This window comes from Zootoca vivipara, chromosome 5, assembly GCF_965207765.1.
Source record: "Zootoca vivipara chromosome 5, rZooViv2.hap1.1, whole genome shotgun sequence".
In the NCBI taxonomy this organism is placed as follows: domain Eukaryota; kingdom Metazoa; phylum Chordata; class Lepidosauria; order Squamata; family Lacertidae; genus Zootoca; species Zootoca vivipara.
Window position 1 is genome coordinate 26,998,395 of NC_142588.1, and position 22,491 is coordinate 27,020,885.

At 40.8% G+C, this 22,491-nt stretch overlaps 1 protein-coding gene across 5 annotated transcripts; it reads left to right on the forward strand.

The window, feature by feature from the left end:
- Positions 1-6,887: 6,887 nt before the first annotated feature.
- Positions 6,888-22,369, forward strand: MACROH2A2 (macroH2A.2 histone). Of its 5 annotated transcripts, none has more exons than XM_035137972.3 (9): positions 6,888-7,095; positions 11,814-12,038; positions 12,730-12,836; positions 15,218-15,415; positions 16,804-16,914; positions 18,867-18,966; positions 19,740-19,829; positions 20,472-20,646; positions 21,644-22,369. In XM_035137972.3, exons 2-9 carry the CDS (start codon positions 11,867-11,869, stop codon positions 21,807-21,809), a joined length of 1,119 nt encoding a protein of 372 aa, XP_034993863.1. In that variant the 5' UTR covers positions 6,888-7,095; positions 11,814-11,866; the 3' UTR covers positions 21,810-22,369. The 5 variants fall into 5 exon arrangements, with proteins under 5 accessions (XP_034993863.1, XP_034993862.1, XP_088525705.1 ...); XM_035137971.3 differs by having other exon boundaries at positions 7,092-7,502; XM_088669579.1 differs by lacking the exon at positions 6,888-7,095 and adding an exon at positions 7,245-7,506.
- Positions 22,370-22,491: the final 122 nt, after the last annotated feature.

A 22,491-nucleotide genomic window follows, 5' to 3' on the forward strand; every position in this document is an offset into this window, starting at 1 on the left:
TAGTTCATCTGTAATTTACTTGATTGTTTTTTTCCTTTTCTGAATGCTCCCTTATATCTTTGCCACTTATTAAGCCCAGGGCTGTAGCACAGTTAAATTGACCCAACAGCTCCTTGCATACAACACTTTTGCATACATTTGGGTTCCCTTATTCCTTTCACATGAGGCAATTCTGTATATACATCTGTTTACACATGCAGATCTGCATCCTACATTGCTGAAAATGGATTCATGCAGAAATATCATATTCACATAGGAGTGCCCACAAAGTTCTAGATGAGAACTGTCAAGAAACACTAAAACAGCAACAACCCATAAATTGTTAAGAAAACAGACATAATGATTGCTTGATTGCTGGATGCTTCTTTCACCAGGACAGAATTCATGGAATGAGGCTCCCCCCACCTTCCCTCTAGTCCCCTGAAAGTCTGTTAGTAGGGACTGGGACACTTTTGGGATATGCTATGGGGGGGCTGCAGATTAAAATCCCTCACTTCTGAAAACAGCAGCAGTCCAGGATCTAAACCATTATGTTTCATTTATTGCTTATAAATCATAGTTTAGTGCAGAGCCTGAACTATTCAGTAAGAAAATAGGATTTCACAATACTGAGAACAAATAGTATAAACTAGTTACTGGAAAGCTTAATTGCCACTGGGTACTATTTCATCACTAGATGATTTCTGCCACAGCTTTATCTGCAGAAAAACCAGAAATGGGCAAGTCAGAAGTGATACAGGGTAGTTGTTAATGAGACTTGCACTTAAGTCCTTATAATTAAAATTATACCACACTGGGCACAATTAAGTGCACTATTATGAACCAATGCCATTGAAATCAATGGGGCATAAGCATGGATCTGTGTTGCAGTGTAGCCATAATTTAGATGTACTGCTAGGTTTCAAGGATTGTTTCCATCCCAACCTCCACATATACAATCTGGTCAGCAAAGGTGTTCACTGCAATGTTGGAGGAGGTTCCATATGGACAATGGGGATGCATACAGAGGACTCTGCCCAGCATTGAGGAGAAAGCCCTCTGCACTTAGGAATTCTTTATGTATGCACCTGCAAAAAATTGGATTGGACTGAATGTTCTTCAGATCAGGGAGAGTGTGTGCTCACAAAGAACAAGAAGAAATTGAATGTTACTTCAAAACAGATTTTATATAAGACTTATTCAATGTAAGTATTAACAGGAACTGCTATTTTTGCATATCAGGTTTGTTGCAGTTCTTGTTTTGTTGAGGTAAGAATGTGTCCAACTGCAGGGCGGTGTGCCTTTGTATTTTAATATATTCATATTTTAATATTACATTTCCTTTTTTATTTTGTTATATATTCTGTAGCTGTATTTTGATATGGAAAGCAAGAAAATTGTAATTGTTCCTAAACCATTTGTTCTTAGGGATAACATTTTCTTGCCTTCCAAGTACACTATCTAATTGGTGCTTTTTTTTGCTGATGGGCAGATGTTCAGCTCGGAAGTTGTTTTTCCAAAGACTACCCTGGGGACCAAACAACTGTGGACTCCCTAAATACAGGCCCCCCTAAATACAATCAAGCTCTAGCAACTCAGTTATGTTTGGCTAATACCACCAAGAAGAGGACAGGGAATCACATGCCAGTGAATGTGCATCTAACTGTGCACCCCCATCATTCTGGCATACGTATAATTACGCACCACTAGAGCTGGATTGAGGGATCAAAATGGTCTCTCTCAATAATAGTAACAATTTACACAAAATGTAGGGACCAGGAAGGGAAAAGAAATGGTCTCTCTTGATGACAGGTGGTCTCTCTAAAAGAAAACAGACTCAAACATGTCTGTTCTGTTTGAAGCGATTGTTAAAATGAAACTAACCTCCATACTGCCATTTTTGTGATCCAAAAAGACACTTTCCTGTGCTTTAACTTTCAATGTGCAAATTGTCCAAAGTAAACAACTCCTTGCTCAGAGACACAGTATACCTCTGGACATGAAGAGGCTGAGGAATGAGCAAGAGAGAGGACTGCCATCACCTTCACACTCTCCTTGTAGGCTTCCTCTATTGAAAAGAGAATGCTGGACAAAATGGATCTTGCTTGATTCCCAATGCATTTATGAAATAATTGAGCATTTAAATGCTAAGTTCATTATGCAGTCTATATAACCTTTGGGCATTTGGGTTGCTTGCATATTTAAGTTAGCTCTCAGTGGTTTTAAATCTAAATAAATACCAGCTTTGCTTTATAAATGATGTATGGACAAGGAATTATAGTTTTTTACATGCATTAATCTTAGGTTTTATTGTTGCTATTATTTTTGACTAGTTACTATATTATATTGAGATTTCAGACAGTAATTGGAAGTACTGTATAAGGATCTGATGGTAAATCCATTAGCTACTTTTTCCTGTTAATACATTGCTCCTGGTGAGTGCCAACTTCCATTTAGAGAAAATTCTGCATGTCTCCGCATCCCAATACAGTTCAACACCTTACTTCTACATATCTTTCATATCCTTTCAATCAGTGCCACTCATTCTAGTGACGCTTAAAAATGAGTGCACATTCTCCTCATGCAACAAATATATTTTCATAAAATATATTTAACCACCTATTCAATGTATATACCAAATGTTCTCCAATATATGTAATCAAAAAATTCTAGTCTTCATTCTACATATTCTTCCAAAACTAGAAATCAGTGCATGCCAAACCGCAAAAAAATATAGAAAGTGAAATTAAGTCTAAATACATTCTAGCAGCTATGCAAGCTTTTGTATAAGCATGAGAACTCCTAGAAAAGCCTATCTACAATAGCTCTGTGCACTCTCGTGCAAGCATTTTTGGAATGCTAGCAGCAACTTTCCTTCCCCTTCAGTTAATTATGGGATCCAGCACCACAATGTCTAAAAATGCATGTCCAAAAATAATGTTTTTCATGCAAAGGAATTGATTTTTTTGAAGAATTTCCTGTGAGTAAAGACCCATGAAAATCTTTCCAAGGACCCATCATATCTTACTCATGTGACTTATTGAAAGATGACAAATTAGTTTTATTTGCCTTCCGTGTGCATTTACCAACAACAACAAAACTAGTCATGAATTCAAACTGTTAATTTAGGACAGACCCTATAGGAATTATTTCCAAGTCCAGGTTAAGGTAGATCATAAATAAATTCTAGGAATCTTCATAAATAATAGGTAAAGATATTAAAATCAGGGCATACAGAAATCTGCCATTTAAGATTCTTTTTGTGGTATCCTACCTCAGAATAATCAATGGGAGTCTTGTAATAGCTTCAAAGTCATCATTTCATTCTAGATATTTAAGCTATCAGAATTTTTTTAAAAAAAATGAGTAGCTAATCTTTTGAATTAATATTTGGTTTTATTTTATTTATTTTTAAAAGACTTTGGTTATGGAGCCAGTTTTTGCAGGAAACTGATTTGCAGAAACAATTTTTTGTCGTTTCTGGTTTTGTCGATTTACATGACAGAATATGCTTTTTATCTGGTTTTATTTGATGTACAAATATTTAAAACTTTATTAAAGTGGTATATATTGCATTGTTGGGGCATTGTTTCTACATTCTCCTACATAGGCTTCAACTGATTTGAGACATACATCTTTATATCTACATAGGTTGCGATGAAATGTTCAGTTTGTTAAATCACTGCTTGGCATGCCGACTAAATATTGTAGGTTTGTCATTGGTATGAGCTTTTGTGTGCATGCACACTTCCTTCAGATACCATGTGCATGCACACGAAAGCTCATACCCATGTCAAAACTTAGTTGGTCTCTAAGGTGCTACTGGAATTTTTAAATTTTGTTTTGACTATGGCAAACCAACATGGCTACCTACCTGTAAATATTGTAGGGTAATATTTAATGAGCTTTTTGAGAAAGTAACTTCAAATTCTTTTTACTTCAAACAGATAACTAGAGGTATTTATCCATTTAAATTGGATTATCTACCTAAGCAGTTATTGTTGTTGTTTTTTACCTGTTTCCTCAGGCAATCCTTTATTTATCAGAGATGCAAACTCATCAAATTATATGTAGCTTTAAAGTACAACCAAATACAATTCTACTCAGAAGTGTATCCCAGATAACAGGGTACAAAATTGCAGCCTTAACTTAAATAATTCTGTTTAAATAGTATATATGCGTGATACGTTATTTTGAAATTAACTGCAGCCAAAGCTTACGCCCACTTAAAAATAGTATTTCAAGCTTCTGCTGAATACTGATTTAAACATTTAGGTTTATATCCAACAAGTCATACACAGAGTCGACCTACTGAAATCAATGGATAAGTGCAGTTTTATTTTTAACATTCCCAACAAAATAACTTTTTGGAGAAATGGAATCAAGCATACATCTCATCATTATACTGTAACAAAATGTAAGGAGATGATGCTCAGATCTTTAAAGTAGTAGCAAAAAAAAATTGTTCACTTTTAATGTAAAAATATACTCAATCAGGATACGTACACATTCGTGGCTTGAAAAGCAGTGACATGTTTTTCTTCGCAACATTTCCAAGTCACATTTTTATGTTGCTGTACACACAGGAGAGGGAGCAGGGATGTCTTCAACCAATGTGCATTTCCTGCTACTCCCCGCCCATTCCAATTCAATGAAACTTTCATCAGCACATGGCCAGCCCACCCATGAGGACTGGTGAAGCAGTCAACTCACGTGGCAGATCCAGCCTTTGAGGAGCACGTCGCTCACCGCCTCCTGTGCTTGTCGGCCTCCTCCTCCTCTGCTCAGAGTCTGTTCCTCTCTGGCTTCTTTTTACTCCCCACCACCACCTTCAGCATGCTGGGCCTTCTCCAGACCACTTGCCTGTGGCTGCTGAAAAGTGGTGGCATGGGGTGCTGCAGAGGAAGCAGCAGCACTTTCTATTTTGTCTCACGAGGCAAAATGTCCTAGGCCAGCCCAGACAATGGCTATCTGAAATGAACACACCTCAGATTAACTGCTGTTTACGTTTTCAAGTCAGATGGAAGGTGGTTTGAGGGGAAACACATCAAACACCAGTAATTCCCAAGAAACTGGAGGATAGGGATTGTGGCTAGCACGATGTGTCCATGGTTTCAAACCATCAGTGCTGGGAGCACACTGAGCTGAAGTACAGTAAACTGCAATATGCACATAGCCTCAAGTATAAGAATAGCTTTCTTAGGTAACATAGAGGATATACGCTCAAATGCCATAACTAGTTCTCCATTCTTTTATCATACACTGTGGGGCAACAATTTGATCCTACTCCAAGAAAACTACAAACATTCACTGTGCTAACATTTACTTATCTTGTATTATTTCTGTAGTGAGGTTATTATTTGGGAAACGTAAGTTGTATGCAATTCTGTACTGTTGGCTTATTGTATATGATGTAAATATTTATCTTTTTAAAATGGCAAATGTTTACGATTTATTATTTCATGCAGCCGATTTAAAAATAAAGTGTGCATTCTCTTACAAAACCTGTATCTGTATATTTTGTGTGTGTGTGTGTGTATATATATATATATATATTGTTTGTGTGTGTGTGTGTGTGTCTGCTATTAAGTGGTGGATTGTTTTAACTTTTTTTACCATGCTTCAGTTTTCACTGCAAACTTTGAAACTGCTTAGCAGTCTCTACTCAACCTTTATATTTATAAACAGAGATTTCCAATAATCTCTCCTCACAATGAAAGTGATATATTTTAAACCACTGGGAGAAATAGAAAGCTTAAAATGCTATACTTAAAATGCTAAACAACTGTGCATACATTTACTGTTTTGTTTTGAGCTATTAGCTAAAGACAAATCAGAATGAAAAGCCCAATAGACCAATAAGTTAAAATGGCTTATGGTAGGAGAAAGTTGGGTATTTATTCTTAAATTTAAAGGGTTTGTCTTTTGATTATTTAAGAATACCGGTAAATGCCCTGCTTTCTTCTACCATGAGACATTTTTACTTCTTGGTCTATTAAGTCAAATCTCACAATGGCAGGTTATCAAAAGAAGTAAGATTTAGAGGTCAGTTTATTTATTTATTAAGGAATGACACATACTTTAGAAATGTTTGAGTCCCTGAACTCAAAGTATCAAACCAAGTCAATTGAGCTGCTAGCAGACATTGTGAGGCAAGGCAAGTAGATCACACACCTTCAGAAGGCCCTGCTGCATCAGCCAGTTAGTGGCCAAAGGTTTCTGAATCAAGTCTTTGCCTGTCCACAAAAGGAAAGAGCCAACCTAGCTCTCTGTGGCAATGAGTTCCACAATTTGAGAGAAGTCGCTGAAAAGGTCCATTTGACATGCCTCTGAAGGTAGCAAGACATGGGAGGAAGGCCTCCCCATAATACTAAGTCTGAGTAGAGTCCTATAGGGAGATGAACCTAATTCTCCAGATGCATTTTTTATGTAGTTGAAGCATTTTATAAACATCTTACTGGAAGCCTCAGGAAACAAAGGACTTACTTCCACATAATTTTTTGCTGGGGCAAACTGCATATTTTACCAGAGGCATGGTCCTTCCCTTTCTTTGCACACAATAAACTCACATTAATTTATTACAGGAAGCAATCTGCCTGAATTTTTTAAGAACAGAGGATGCCACCTCAACAGTTTTAAAAAGCGCAACTCCAAACAAGTTACTGTTCAACCCTTACTGCACTAAACAGTGGTACAGTAATGAAATGGAAATGAAGTGCCACCCTTTCAATGTATAATTATGGGCGAAAAGCCTACGCTGCGGTGGTAGCTTTGAACACATAGGACTCGTACTTTTTGTGTGGGATCGACGATGAAGAGGGAAATCTAGCAACACAAGACTCCTAACTGATGCTTCCTTGGATCTAAAGTGCGCTCTGCAACATCCTCGCCAAACAGCGATCTCAAGCAGCTTGCGAAAGAGTACAGCGCTGTTGTAACACCGGGTCCAAAGAAGCACCACTGCACAGTATTTTCCCAAAGAGCCCCGCCCCTTTCTGTTTGGGCAGGTATTCCTTGGCAGAGAGCTTTCTTTTAGGTTAAAGTCACAGCTGCGAAGCGAGAAATAATAGAAATCGCCAAGCATTCAGGAGCGGGAGGCGCTGGGAACCTTCAGAGGTAGGAACAGGGTTTAGTGGGTTATTTCGAGAGGGTGTCCCGATGGCTCCAAAACTAACCAGCAGCCGATCCAAACGAAGAGCAAGGCAAAAAAGCCCCGCTGCTGCTGCTTCGCTGCCAGCATCGCTGCTCGCTTTCGGCGACCCGGCCCCCTTGGCAGCTCTTCCCTGAGACACCAGGAGAGCGCCGTCGACGCCAGGGCTGGCGGCGGGGGCGCTCGGAGGACCGCGCTACCGTGGCTCCTCCTAGAGGTGGTATGTGGAGAAGGACCCCCCCCTTCTCCTTTCCCTACCACCGGCCTCCAGAGCTGCCGCCATTGAAACCATACAATAAAAGCGACGGAAGGGAAAGGAGGAAGCGCGACGCGGGCATTGCGGCGGCGCCAGAGCGGAGGCGGCAGCAGGCAGGCAGGTGACCGGGAAGGCTCGGGGCGGGGGGAAAGGCTGCTCGGTTAATGCACCCCCGGAGGACAAGCCGTTGGGGCCCGTGGGGGAGGGTGGGCAAGGAGGAGGCCTGTCGCCGTCACTGGCCGCCCCTGCCCCTCACCCGAAGCGGCGCCGCGGGAGGGGAAGCGGCCCCCGAAAGCAGCCGCAGCCTCCCGCCCCCCGTTCCCAGGCATGGAGGCGATGCGGGGAGAGGCGCGCCATCCCCGGTAGGGAGCGAAGCGAGGGGAAGAGGAAAGGCGGCAGAGCGAGCCGTTGAAATAGAAAAAAGCGGGAGTGGAGAATCTCTTTCCGCTGAGGCTGCGGCGGTTTTCCCGCTCCCGTTTTGTCCTCCTCAGAGGTCAAGAAAATGCCGCCAAGTGGCATGAAGGGGGGGGGCGCCGCCGCCGCCCTCCGCGCCGTTTCTCTCTACCCCCTCCCCCCATTTCTCTCGGGGGTCGCGATTCCCTCTCTCCCTCCCCACCGCACGGCTCTCCCAAGGGGGAGTGAGGTGAGGAGAGGTCATTTCCCCGGCGCTTCCCTTTCCGGGGCGCCCTTTCAGCGAGAGCCGGTTAACGGCATCTCAACCACAAGGGAATGGCTCATCTCGGGCCACAAACAGAACGGGGAGAGAGGCGGGAATTTGACTAGAGAGTCCGACGGTAGACGCCTCCCCCACCCGCCCCGCTAGAGGCTAGGAGAAGAGGAATTGCGCGGGAAAGGGAACGGCGTTGACTTCCCAGAGTTCCCTGCGCCTTATTGGCGGCTCGCGCACCAGCGCACGCCCTCCATCCTGCCTTTTTAAAAGCTGGCCCCCTCACGCCCACCCACACACCCCCTTTAAGAAAAAACTGCCAGCTCGCGTATTTCAATCGTCGGACCTATGAGCGCGTGCCCTAAAGAACGTTAGGCGGGGCGGGTCCCTCATTGCGCGCGTGCCCCGCCCCCGACTCCGTTTTAGCAACATCTTCCTCCACGCTCTCGCTCGTTACATAAATAAGTTTTAATGCTTTGGCGGTTTGAATTTGAAAGAAACAGAAAGGTTCCTGCTTGAATTTAAAGGCCAGCCCCTTTAAAGAGTGGGGCGTTCTTATATGAGGACGAGCAATGTCACACCTCCCTCTTCTGAGAGGGAATGTTATGGATGGAGGAAACGGCCGCGGAGCCTGCGCAGTGTGTCTCTATTATGTATGGAGCTCTGTGTGTGTGTGTGTGAGAGAGAGAGAGAGAGAATTGCGAGATCTTGAGGTTTCTTGTTTTGTTTTTCCAAATGGTTGTCTACCTCTCTTTACATTTTCTCTTATTGTTCCACGCAGCCCCTCAATTGATCACTACTGTCATAATAAATAAAGAACACATATAATGGTTATATCAGCTACTTTGAAACCCTGCCTGTTGACAGGGATGTAAATGTTTTAGATAAATAATATCTATATTTTCTGCATCGTTCCAGAAGATTCAGTAGAAATAATGAAGTTGCCACATAATTTGAGTAATCTGATCTCCGTCATTTAGGCCCAGTTCCCACTGAATTGGTAGTCTGATGATTCCCATCTCCCTAACATCTAGACTAGTGTACAGTGGTGCCTCGCTAGACGAAATTAATTCGTTCCACGGGTCTTTTCTTATAGCGAAAAATTCGTCTAGCGAATCCCATAGGAATGCATTGAAAGTTTTTTGAATTTTTTTTTGCCCATAGGAACGCATTCATTGAATTTCAATGCATTCCTATGGGAAACCGTGATTCGCTAGACGAATTTTTCGTAAAACGCATTCGTCTAACGAGGTAACCTCCGCTCGAAAAATCCTTTCGTTAAGCGGAAATTTCGTTAAGCAGGGCATTCGTTAAGCGAGGCACCACTGTACGTATATATTTTTCTGTATGGGGAACATTCAATCATGGATATCTCCCCCTGTGATCAGAAGTGCTGCAGCCACTTATAATGCTCTATTTCTTAACTTTTCATTCTTGTTTTTGTAATTTGTATTTGTGGTTTTCTATATTTAGGCAATATTTGTGTTTTTTTCTGTGCACTGCTTAGAAATATTTTATATATTAAGCAGTATAGAAATGGTCTTAACAGCATTTTCTTTTTTAAGAAAAGAAAAATCAGAAGTGCCCTTTATGTGCTTAGGAAACAAGTGAGAAGGAGAAGCAGTATTGGCATGTCTGCTGGGCTTGCCCACAACCTGTACACCTTCGGTTGAAGGTTTGGTTTGCTATATATTTGGGAGCCCTAAGCTTCCAAACCTTACACTGAATGTATGATGGCGATGGATGAGAAGTCATTAGGGAAATTGGAGGTGGGACCAGTGGGCTCCATGCCCTCCTCTCCTCATGGAGAGCATTTCTGAACAGGACTCACATCACCTAGATAACACATGAATTAGGTTGCCCTATCTCAGAAATACAAGTAGACGTGCAGCTTTCTACACAAATGCAAAATATTGTGTATGCTAACGTCAGGAATTTATCCACAGACAACACTTCTACCTTCTGGGGTTTTCACCTTTCCTATGTTTCTGTATCTTAAAGAACTACAAGTCTGACAAGAATTGCATTAAACAGGTGCTGTTTGCTTTATTGTTTTATCCTCATTCTGAGACTACTGCAGCTGTTTGAATTTCAGCACATACGGTAATTTGGTATGGGCAACTCCCATTTTGTGCACGTTTGATGCACATATGACCGTGCGCACACTTGCCAGGTTTGGTACCAGAAGAGGGCGGAATGAGCTTACATGCGGTTTGCTGTCTGCGCACAATGACCTGGGACGTAACCCCCGTGTAAATGGGTTGCCTGTATTGAAAGCAGAGAGTCTCTGCCAGGGAAAAAGGTTGCCATCCTATTTCCCTTCACATAGGCACACAAAAGCTACACAGCACAAACAAATAACAGTACAGTATAATGATGCATTTAACTAAGCCTAAGTACATGTAACTGAAATAATTGCAGTTACTTGCCCTTTTTATCACTGCTCTATTTTCCTCCCCTTTGTTGTCTCCTGTGTGCCTCTTTCACTTTGTAAAATGCCAAGCATACAATGGGCATTATGTACAGAATCGTGTGTGTGTGTGTGTGTTTTGCCTAGTTTCTGAGCAAACACAGGCTATTTTACCAGATGTGTGTCAGTCAGGTACCTCTCCATAGTTAGATCACAACCCTGAGATCCATTTATCTAGGACATGTTTCATCTGCTAGGACATGTTTCATCTGTGTACGAGGCTTCCAGGTTAAAAGCCACAGAGCAGGTCAAATAAAAAAAATGGAAAATACTTCTATATTACTTATTACCTATAAGATATATATGCCTTTGTAGCCATATGAAATCAAAATATAATGTATTCCAATGCAATGGAGGATACAGATTTTCTGTATTTTTCATAATTGTGTAGCAAAGACAATTTCAAGAGGTACAATTATGCTCATCCCTTCATGACAGAGCTGTGCCTTTTAGAAATTTTCACTTTACACAATTACACAATTTTCACTTTACACAAGTATAGAACCCTATTTTTAGTTTGCATTGGAACAGCCTAGGATAATATGAGAGGCTATTACATGAACAGGTTTGGTTGTAATAGGAGAAATTGAATCAGACAAGTGGGACATATATCCAGTGTTGCAGTGCGGAGTGCTCTTGCTCACTGTTCCAGTCAGTACCCCTCCTCCAGGATACTCCATTCCGTTTCCCCTCCCACATAGTTCTCCAGATCCACCAGGCAAATCAGTGTTTCATGGTCACACTCAGTCTTCACCCTGTTTTTGAGGTGTGTCACACACACACAGGTTTTTTTCTCTCTCTCAGTTTATTTTTGTACTGCACTTCTGCAACATGGGGTTCCTTCACACCTGTTCATAACATCGTATGTGTGTGTGATAAAGGTCTTGCTGCCTAAGCACTGACACCCACATGAACATCAGACAAAGAAACTGGCTATGAAAACTTTGTTTCAGATGTATCATGGGTGTTGGCAGCTGTACCATGTTAATTGTTCACATGGTGGATTAGTTGATACAATATTGAAAGTATTGTTTCCATACCAATTACATTACTATAGGTCATTTATGTTTTGCAGTTTGTTAAGGGTTGCTGGGAATTCTACGGTAATTCTGTTGGGGGCAAACTACAAGGCCCAGAATTCTTTGCGGGGAATTGTGTTCTGAACGTATAGCGTAGCCAGGTATAGTGTGTACACAGCCTGAAATCTTGCTCCCCAACATTTTTAAAAAATCCAACTCCATAGTACACCCAATATCAATCCTTGTTTCACCCTTTGTATGTTTTATATTAGGACAAGCAAATAAGAATAATCTGCCAGAAGACTGAAAAACACACAGCGACAACATGTCGGCCCGAGGTGGAAAGAAAAAAATGACCAAAATGTCTCGCTCCAGCAGAGCAGGCGTTATTTTTCCAGTGGGCAGAATGATGCGATACTTAAAGAAAGGAACATACAAATTCCGGATAGGAGTGGGAGCTCCTGTCTACATGGCAGCTGTCATAGAATATCTAGCAGGTAAGAGCATGTTTTAATTAAATTAATGAAGTGCCAAGGCCAAGTGCTTGCACAACACTTCTGGAAATGAGGCTATATAATGGTAAAGAAATTATTTGCTTGTTTGATGTTGTTGAGTTCAAGCTTTTAACAGAGCAGTGGGAATAGTGGACATCCCATCATGCATGCTTTATCCCAAGTGGGAAAGCTTTTCTTTTTTGTAAGAAGCTTTGGGCACTATAATTGAAAAACAGCATATAAATAGAAATTGTCAAATAATAGTGCAATGCTAATCCCTCGATTATGGCTGGAAGGATCAGGATGGTACACGGTTTGCCTCTCCTGCTAGTGGGAGCAGGAAGAAAGCTCTGAAATGGTGCCTTTAGGAGGAGGGTGCTAGCAGCCTGGAACTGGTATAGTGAAAAGAAAGATTGGAAGCCACCCCCCTGCACTGCAAGCTGGCAACACTCGGAATGTGCTGCGCTGCTCCTCCCCCATTTAGTAAATTCAGTAAATCATTAAAAGCAAAGGTATTGGAATACACACATTCCAGACTTTTTTCCATTTCAAGAAAGGACCCAGAATTTACAGGTCCAGGAAATGAAACGATGTGTGGTGGTTCACAGATGGTCCAAATGTGTAAATTATTTATATAGTGAGTCCCAGGAGCATACGTATTTCATTACTGACATGTATCCCAATGTACTTGTAGCAGAAATATTGGAATTGGCTGGTAATGCTGCAAGGGACAACAAAAAGGGAAGAATTGCTCCAAGACACATCCTTCTGGCAGTTGCTAATGATGAGGAGCTGAATCAGGTATGCTTTACAAACAATTTACAGAAGATAATTACATTGGATAACTGTTAATTACTGTTGTAGTACTGTAGTTCAACACTACTAGAAAAAAAGTTGAAAAACCAAGATCTCATGGTTTCTTGCAGTTTTTTTCTGAATTTGCCAAACAAGGTGTTGCCTGGCTTGCAATTATTCTTCCTGAATGTGTTTGCTGTTTTTTTGTTGTTTAAAGGTTTCAAGTGGGGAGAGAGAATATGAAAAAATAAACACTAAGCATGGAAGTGTTTGGAGTCAATTTAAAGCATTCTTATCAACCTGCTCTGCATTAAACAGTTCTACAGTCATGTGCTTCTGATTTGAATAGTACATTTTTATTAACCAGTATCCAATAGTTAGACATGCTGCCCCAGCACAGAAATGTTTAAGAAAGGGTATACTAACAGCTATACTGTTATAATGCCACAAAATGCAATCACCTAAACTTCAGCCCATACCTACTGACCTGGGAATAAACTCCATTGAACTTGGTTCAAGTTTAACTGCTGGAGGTTTGTGCTGTTGCTTTCCAATTGTCCTGTTTCAACCATGACTGCCATGGTTTTACACCACTCTGAAATCTATACAGAGCAGTGTGCAAATATTTCAATGAATAAGACTGATTTAGAGGCTGGGGGACATTCCTCCCTCTTCTCTCCCCTCCTTTTTGCATGATTCATGTGGATGAAAACAGCAGCTGAAGCTCAAGACAGGTGTCACAAAGAGTAGCCTATCAGATTGAGATGTACTACTTTATGTCTTTGACATCCATAAGCTATGGTACAGTACCACCAAAATTATGACGTACCCAGTAGAACAGGCTTCCTCTAACTCGGTCTTCCAGATGTTTTGAGACTACAATTCCCATCATCCCTGACCACTGGTCCTGCTAGCTAGGGATCATGGGAGTTGTAGGCCAAAAACATCTGGAGAACCGAGTTTAAGGAAGCCTGCAATAGAACATACCTTTATAAGGCCCAACCAAAACGTAACATAACAGTGAATAAACTTCTCCATAACTCCTCAGTTGGCTGGATATACTATACTACACTGAAATGTTTAAACATTTTATTGTTCTTGAATGTTTCTGCCACACTTGTCATGATGTCCTGCCACACCCTTTGAGAACCGCTGTGGTAGATTGTTAAAAGTGATGGGAGAGTGTGAGAGAGAAAGTTAAGGAATTAGCTGGAATATGAGGACTGGGAGGAGACAATGGGCATGGGCATTGCAGAAAGGATTGATGATGGTTCAGTGTTTATGCATGTGTTCAGAGGCAGCCTACTCCTGAATGTTAAGTTTGTGGGAGGGCAAAAGTCTGCAGTAGTTCAGTGATGAGGGGCTCATACTCTTCACGATCTCGGAGGTGCCTTTATTTCCAGAACACTGGCCCAGGATTGAAAGTAGACTCCTGAGCTGCCCTAGTGAGGTCTTGGCATAATTTACATTGGAGAAAATTGGGGAGAATAGGAAGGGAAGCAGGGGTTGATTTTGCCAGATTGGGGAAGGAACATGAGAAGTGGGATGAAATGGTACACTCTCTGGGTGAAGTTTGCAGCAGTGGAGAGGGATACTTAACTACGTATTATAGAGAGAAGTGCTAGTAGTTTAATCTCTGTGGGAACTAGGCCACCACACTGCAAACACTACATTTTTAACCGGGGGCAGGGAGGCTACAATTGCTTAATGTTTTATTTTTCTAGAATTCTTACTATAAATTCATTCACTTATCTTGGGCTGGGCATTTACTGCTGTGCCTCTGTGTTCCTCAACTGTTAAAGTGGACCAGTGTTCTGTGGTTTAAGTGCAATATAGTACAGTAGTGTTGTTTTTACTTGCTGGATAGCTTGTGGGTTGCCTCACTAGTTTTGTCAACTTAAGCCTTCTACTTTTGGCAGATTGAGTCTGAATTGTGTTGGCCCCAGCATTATGTAGCCAGGCATGCTGCTGAGGTGCCAGACTCCACTCCAGAAATACTTGGACATGCACTAAAGAGTGGCTCAGTTTTTACCCATGAAATATTGGATAATGTGATAACAGCATAAACAAGTACATTGGCACCAAAACAAGTATATTGGCACCAAAGCTCATGGGCCTTCAGTATCAGCAGTCTGATCTATAAATTGTGTCTTCCTTTTTGTATTAAATGTAGGAAGTATAACTGAATTTATTATTTTTATTTTGCTTATTTAATCACATTTTTGTTCTTTTAAGCATGAAAGCAGAGCTGCATATTTGGAGTTTTTCCATTTTGTACAGTGAATTGTTTGTAAAAACAACAAGCAAATCTATCAAAGTGAATGAGTTCCCTCAAGAGAACTTGTATTCAGGTATGTCCTGTCTCTGTACACTGCTTCTTTCTGCAGTTGCTAAAAGGAGTGACCATTGCAAGTGGAGGTGTCCTGCCCAGAATTCATCCAGAGCTTCTTGCCAAAAAACGAGGCACTAAAAGCAAATCTGATACTATCCTTTCACCTTCTCCAGAGAAGAGAGGGAGGAAATATTTGGGGACCAAGAAGACTGGAAAGAAAACAAAGGCTGCAAAAGCCCGGGCACCCAAAAAGGTAAGTGAAACTTGGACTAAGCAGCTCTATTTGGAAAACAAGCTATGCTATCCCTCTTAGGACTGGTCTCACTGTCTCATTATAATGCCTTTCTTTGTGGTCAGGTTCATTTCAGAGGGTGCTCATTATTAATAGCCCCAAGTGTGCAAGAGCAAACTAGAACTTCTTGTAAGATATCTGTTTCTCTAAGTTATTTTAAAGGAGTAACTCAAGCTTTTCAAGAGTTTGGCTGCCATATAGTGTTATAATTTATAAGAGGGGGGGGGGCTTACATATAATGCTATCCTTAACACGTAATAGTATAAAGAGGGAATAGACCACCATTTTGGGGGGGGAAATAATTTGGAAATTAGTCTCATTGGATTACATCCAAAGGTTCCTGTCACAGTGGCCGGAGCGGGCTACTTCAGAGTAACGACTCTACACAGCTCTGCATTTTATCTTTTATTGGTGCTGCGTATTTAAAGTGCTGAAGGCAATGCTATTTACAAGGACACATCTTCTCAGCTTGAATCAGAACCTCCGAATGGCGTTTGGCGCGTTTTTCTCCAACATAACAACTTTGGTAGACCCATCCTCTTCCCTCTCCGCTTTCTGCGCAATTCCGGAGTTGGGGGGATGGGTCTGCCCCCCTTGCTTGCCCCTTCCTGTCCCACCTGGGACCCTGGCTCCGCTACCTTGTCTGAGCCTCGGACACGACTTCCTGCTTCCCCACTGGAATCGGAACTCTCCCTGCTTTCCCCTGCGCTCGGGGATGGGCTTGAACTCAGGAGGGGAGGGACTTCGCGATATCCCCTGTCCCTCACAGTTCCCTTCCTCCAAAGGAAGCTCCTTCCATCTGAGAAAGTGAACCATTGGGTGACTTCAACAGAGTTTATTTCGAATTAGTTATGCTTAGGACCACAGTCTTTGTGTTTTTGGTTTTTAACATAGATTTAAAGAGCTGATTTGTTTTCTCCACTTCCAATATATGCCAGGAGATAGAAAACCTATAGATGAGTCACACATGGATATGTTAACAGTTCATATTTTCAAAATCTGGATCATAACTGCAAATGGACACATGACCTGACCATGATAGCACAGATTAAAGTAAACCCAACTCTGCAAGGCAAAATATATTGATCTTCACATTGTCCATTTGAGAGCCAAGTCACACCTTTGCCTATAAGGTGTTAAGATCCTTACACAGTGGCTTTTCTGTTTTGTTCTTACACAGTAAGATGCTTATGTGAACTAGCCCCTCATGTGGAAAACAAAAAAGTTACCACATCAGAGGAAACTCTAGTTGTGAATAATTGGGGGGGGGGTGTTTCTCTGACAGTACATTTCCCCACCTACTCTGTTAGGTTTTCTTCTTCTTAATGTTTCTCCCTCCCCCCCAATAGAACAAACAGAAGGAGAATGAAAAAGAAGGAGCATCAAATTCAGCAGCTGATGATGGACCTGGTGATGGGTTCACTATACTCTCCTCCAAGAGTCTTCTTCCAGGACAGAAGGTACCAAGTTAGAGAACAGTACAATAAAATGATGTCCACACTATCCGCACCAAAATTTGCTCAATTGACTTTTGCTTTGCATATATTTTAGTCAGGCTTTCCTCAAGATCCAGGAAGTATTTTTATGAAGCAATTCCTTCTTTTAAGAAAAAAAAATCATGATGAAGTAGCCGCTCTGCAGATCTTCACCCTAGGAGCTACATGTTTAAGCTTTCTCCTGTTTAAAACAGGCCATGCCCCTGCTATTCAATCATGATTCTTACTGAGGTATCACTACTCCTCATTCACAGCAACGAATATTCTCTCTCTCTCTCTCTCTCTCTCTCTCTCTCTCTCACACACACACACACACACACACACACACAGAGAGAGAGAGAGAGAGAGAGAGAGAGAGAGAGAGAGAGAGAGAGAGAGAGAGAGAGAGAAACTTGTGAGAAAGTGTTGCATGAAATAGGTATGGATTATTTATAAGGCACAAATTCCAGGGGTCTGGGACTGCATTAATGCTCTCCCCAGCGAGGTTTGCTGCATGCCCTCATTATACATCCTTACATGCCAGGCGAAAACGTTCCTCTTTGACCTGGCTAATTAATATTCTGTGGCCTTTTAAACATGTTTGTGGGAAGGGGGGTATTGTTTTGCTTTGCTTTTTTTTCTTACTATTTATTTGTTCTTTCTCTGTGAACCACCCTGAGAACTTCCGATGATGGGCAGTATATAAATTTAATGATAGTAATAATAGGAAGATGCAGCTTTAGTAAAACTGAAATCAAAAAATGTTAGGTATTTCTTGTGCAAACTGAAAACAGTGAACCTATTAGAGGGGAAATTATGTGCCCTTAGTCCAGTATATTTCAGGTGAATCTCTGTAACTATAGATACATATGCATATAATAAACACAGAAATCAAGTGCCCTGATCAGCTGGGGGGGGAGCAGGGTTCTTTGCATGTTTCCATAGGTGAATGAGTAATTGCTTGCATAATTCCTCCCTGAATCCAGATGCTTGGACTGCAGTTAGAAAACTGGCAGTTATTCTAACCTTTTGTTGGTTAGGGGACTGGATTTTGTACCCTCTCTTCCATTACCTCCTTCCCCTGAATGGGTGATCAGCATTATCACCAGTTACCTGATACAGGCTATGCACACATAAGTCCAATTACTGCTGTGCACATGTGCAGCTGGATTTGGGCAAGATTAATGCATTACTTGATTATAAAGATAGGCATTTAAAAGATAGCAGGGGTTTCTAAGGAAAAGAGCATGTGGTCATCCTGTATTTAAAGGCTCTGTTTGAAGTCTGAAAAGTGAGCTGCTGGTAGCCCTAGCTTGAAAGTGAGATCCTTGCAATTTGATAGCAGCTTGGTACCAATAAGAAAATGAAGTACAGTAAAATCTGCTTTCTGTTTTAGTAGCTTAATATGCAGACAATTTAACAGCATCAGTAAATAAATGCAAAGTGCATAGCAACACACACACACACACACACACACACACACACACACACACACAAATGGGATGTGAACAGGCTAAGATAGGAAACAGGCTACATGGGAAATATATTAAAGTTATGGTTAGCAGCTCACTGAAAGCATAAACTTGGTTTATGCAGCATAAAGGCAAATTCTTTGCTGGGAATGTTAGGAAAGGACCTGAAAATAGAGCTCATCAGTATCCTGATGCCTTTATATGAATTTATGATGTGGTCACTTTTTGAATCCTATGTTTGGTTCTGGTTTCCTCCTCTCAAAAATGTATCTCTGGATACAATGTGCTGGGGTCAGAGAGTAGGAGACGGCTTTTGATTTCATGCAATCCAATTGCAGGATTCTTGAAGACAGCTATTCGGCATGTTTGAAACAAGATTCTGTACTGTATAGTCCTTTAGTCCAATCCAGCCAGCTTCTTTATATTCTTGTGAATTCTTTCTCCCATTTCGTTGGCATCTTGCAGCTGTCTCTGACGCAGAGTGACATCAGCCATATTGGTTCTATGAAAGTAGAAGGCATTGTGCACCCGACTACTAGTGAAATAGACCTCAAAGAAGAAGTAGGTAAGTCTCTAAGACTTTTTTTTTAAAGGAGATGGGGATATTTGAACCTTTGAATTGTAATTGTAATCCTTTTCCAGGAGGACTGTTGAAGTCTAACCTTAACATTAGAACTCGAAACTAATATCTGCTTTGGGCTACAACTTCCATCAGTCCCAGCCAGTGTGGCTGAGCTGACTGGCACTCAAAGCAGTTGTAGTCCAAACCCTCTGGAGGTCTCTAGGTTGGTGAAGTCGTGAGTTATGTGTAACAAAAGCCCTTATTTGTACAGCATTTTCCATCTTTGTAGCAATTGTTTTATTTTTAACAGTGATATAATTGAAATGTCTTGTTTCAAGATTTCAAATGCCTATATATCTCATAACACAATAAGTTGGTGCAATACTACTTATACTTTTTAATTACACCAAAGTTGGCTGCATTTGCTGTGTACTTAGGGTTCTGCTAGTGTTTTAAGAGTTTTGTTTGCTTATTGTCTTTTAGACACCTCATAAAATGAATTATCTTGGTGTCTTACAAATAGAAAAAATAAAAACCATAGTGCAATAAAACTATAATAAACTTGAGACATCCAGCACAATATTTATCTACATTTTAAATGGAAAGTTGAGGCACTGGGAGGAGGGGAAATAATTTTATTTGGATTGGTAAATGAATCTTTAACCGTAAGGCTGTAGGCTCAAAACTGATAGCTGACTTACTTCAGATTCTATATTTTTATGTGAAAACTCCACTAGTATTTTAATAGAAATGTGTCTTGCTTTTTTGTCCCCCAGGCAAGGCACTGGAAAAGTCTGGAGGTAAAGAGTTCTTAGAAACCATAAAGGAACTCCGTAAAACACAAGGACCTCTGGAAGTCACAGAAGGTAACCTCTTTTGTTTATTGCAGAATTTTTTTATTAATCATTTGGTATTTTCTCCTTACAAATATTCAGTGTTTTTTCTTGCTGTTGTTTATCTTTGGAATAACTTTTCAAAAAATGCATGAATTATTTCAACGTCTGTGGTATTCCATCCCACAGGTAGCTTGTATTGCAACAGAATAAAGACTACCTTATATTTTTATAAGGAATGTTATTTTGGTTTGGAAGTATGAATGAATAGCAGGCTTAACAGTTTCATTTGCCACACTCACTGTAGCAAGTGTGGAGCTGTCCTCTGCAGAGTGCGATAGATGTTAAGCCTTAAATCTAATTCTGAAGCTGCAGAGCTTAGTGGCTTCACAGTGATTTTTGTACCCTCCAGAGTAAGGAGGGGGGCTGTGGGTTACACCACATGGCAACCCTCCCCTCAATGGGTGGAGGATGGCAAAGGCACCTTCAAGCAGTGGTATGCAAGCAAGCTTGCCCCCATCCAGCTGGTTCTTCCTGAGGAAAAGGCAGACAAGAGGGTTGGGGGCCTGCAATTACAATTTCTGGCTTCCGTATCCAAAAATTATAGACCTGATTAAACTGACAGGGTGTTTTTAAAGCCTAACATATTTGCTTTTTTCTCCTTTTTTTCCTCAGCTGCTCTCAGCCAGTCTACTGGTCTAGCAGCAAAGTTTGTCATTCACTGTCACATCCCACAATGGGGTTCAGACAAATGTGAAGAGCAACTGGAGGAGACTGTAAAGAACTGTTTAACTGCTGCTGAAGACAAGAAGCTGAAGTCTGTGGCTTTCCCACCTTTCCCCAGTGGCAGGTATGTCTCTGTAAAGCCCCGCCACTTAGTTATGAATGTTTCGGCATCTTGTCAAATTTGTCACAAAACAAATTTATAAGTGTGACATGAAGGCTTGCCATATTTTTTTTCCCTGCCAGAGGTCCTGCACCTTTAATGACTGCATAATGTTCAACTTTTCAAGTCATTGCATCTCTGTGTCAAGGAAAGCATCACTTTCTGAACTTCTAGTATTTCATGCAACTACTAAAGAGCTTTGCTAGAAAAGAGTTGACTGCCCTAATGATTTCTGTGACTGACTTTATATTTCAATAGCTGTTGTCTTTTTCAGTGCTGTCCAAGGATTTAGGTATGCTAGGTGAAATGCTAAGATACTTCTCTCCAACAGTGTCTCTGGAGCTCCTCTGCCCAGTAGCCATCCATCACTTACATTGCATGGTCTACTATCTTTTTGAATTTCACTATGACTACCATTGTGCTTCGAGAGCACTATCAGCCAGCTTCTCTTCCCATATTAAGATTTGTCCCTTTATTTCCATGACCAAGTAAGCTCTACTATCTGTATCCTGAAACTACTGTTGTTGATTCACCTACATCTTGATCCACTGCACTCTTTCCAAGCTTCATCTCCCTATGAGCCCTTGCCTGTTATCAGTCCTCTTCTTCCCAAATGAAGATTATCCATCCTTTATAAATATACTGCTATTCCTGGACAGCAGATACCCATTTTTCCATAAGTCTGTTAGGCTGATTCATATGTACTTTCGTTAGCTTGATCATAGTTACTATGGACCAAATTTTCTCTGTCCATTCAAATATAGTAGGAGATATGCTTTTTCTGATTTTTAGCTGCTATAATCTTAGCAATTAAAAGGTTGAACATTATTTATTGATAATTTTCTGGAATAACATCTTGTAGATTATGAGTTGAGCATTTATAAAGTACATTTAGCTCATAATTTGGGCTAATGCTTTGACGTTCAAGCTTTAATGTTGATGTCTTTTCCCCTGTATCTAGAAATTGCTTTCCAAAACAGACTGCAGCCCAGCTGACACTCAAAGCCATTTCTTCCCATTTTGATGACTCCAGCCCTTCTTCCTTGAAGAACATTTACTTCGTGCTTTTTGACAGTGAGAGCATTGGCATCTACGTGCAAGAGATGGCAAAGCTAGATGCAAAGTAGCAACAGAAGCCAAATGAAAATTTATTTTTCAACATGAATATGAGTAGGAACGAATTAGAAGTGGGTTTTATTTTTAAAATATTGTGAGGATGGAGTATGTGAGTAGCTTTGAAGTTTTGTGATGGGTGGAGGGCTTTTGTTAATGGCGGGGGGAGGGGAATTTGTTTGGGAGAATTTGATCGGCAATTATACCATGCTTTAGGCACCCTCTACCATTTTTTATCATCCCTAGGAAATTACATTGCCAGCTCTCTTTACCTTTTAATGTCTCGAGTTATTTTAGTTTAGACCTTTTAAAGATTAATCTCATTTTAGAGTAGCAAGACAATTCAACACACAGTGGGTGGGAAAATGAATTGTTTGCTCTTTCTTTCCCCACTGGTAGTTAGAAAACCTTGTTATGTCTACATTCCATGTTGGAGAAAGTAATTTCAAAGAAAACTCACTTGGTGCTTTACTGTTTTACCCCAGAATGAACTGTAATTGCTGAGAATATTTCATCTTATTTGTTTTTATATAAAAATGTGGCATCATGCTTTTTAAAAACTTGAAACTCAAAACCTTTTCACTTAAAACTTATTATCAAGGGAAAGCATCTTCAGTTTTATGGCAGAGAAGTCTCTTGGAACAATGAGACCAGTTCCATGCTAGTCTGTCATTCAGCATTGCCACTGGGAAAGAT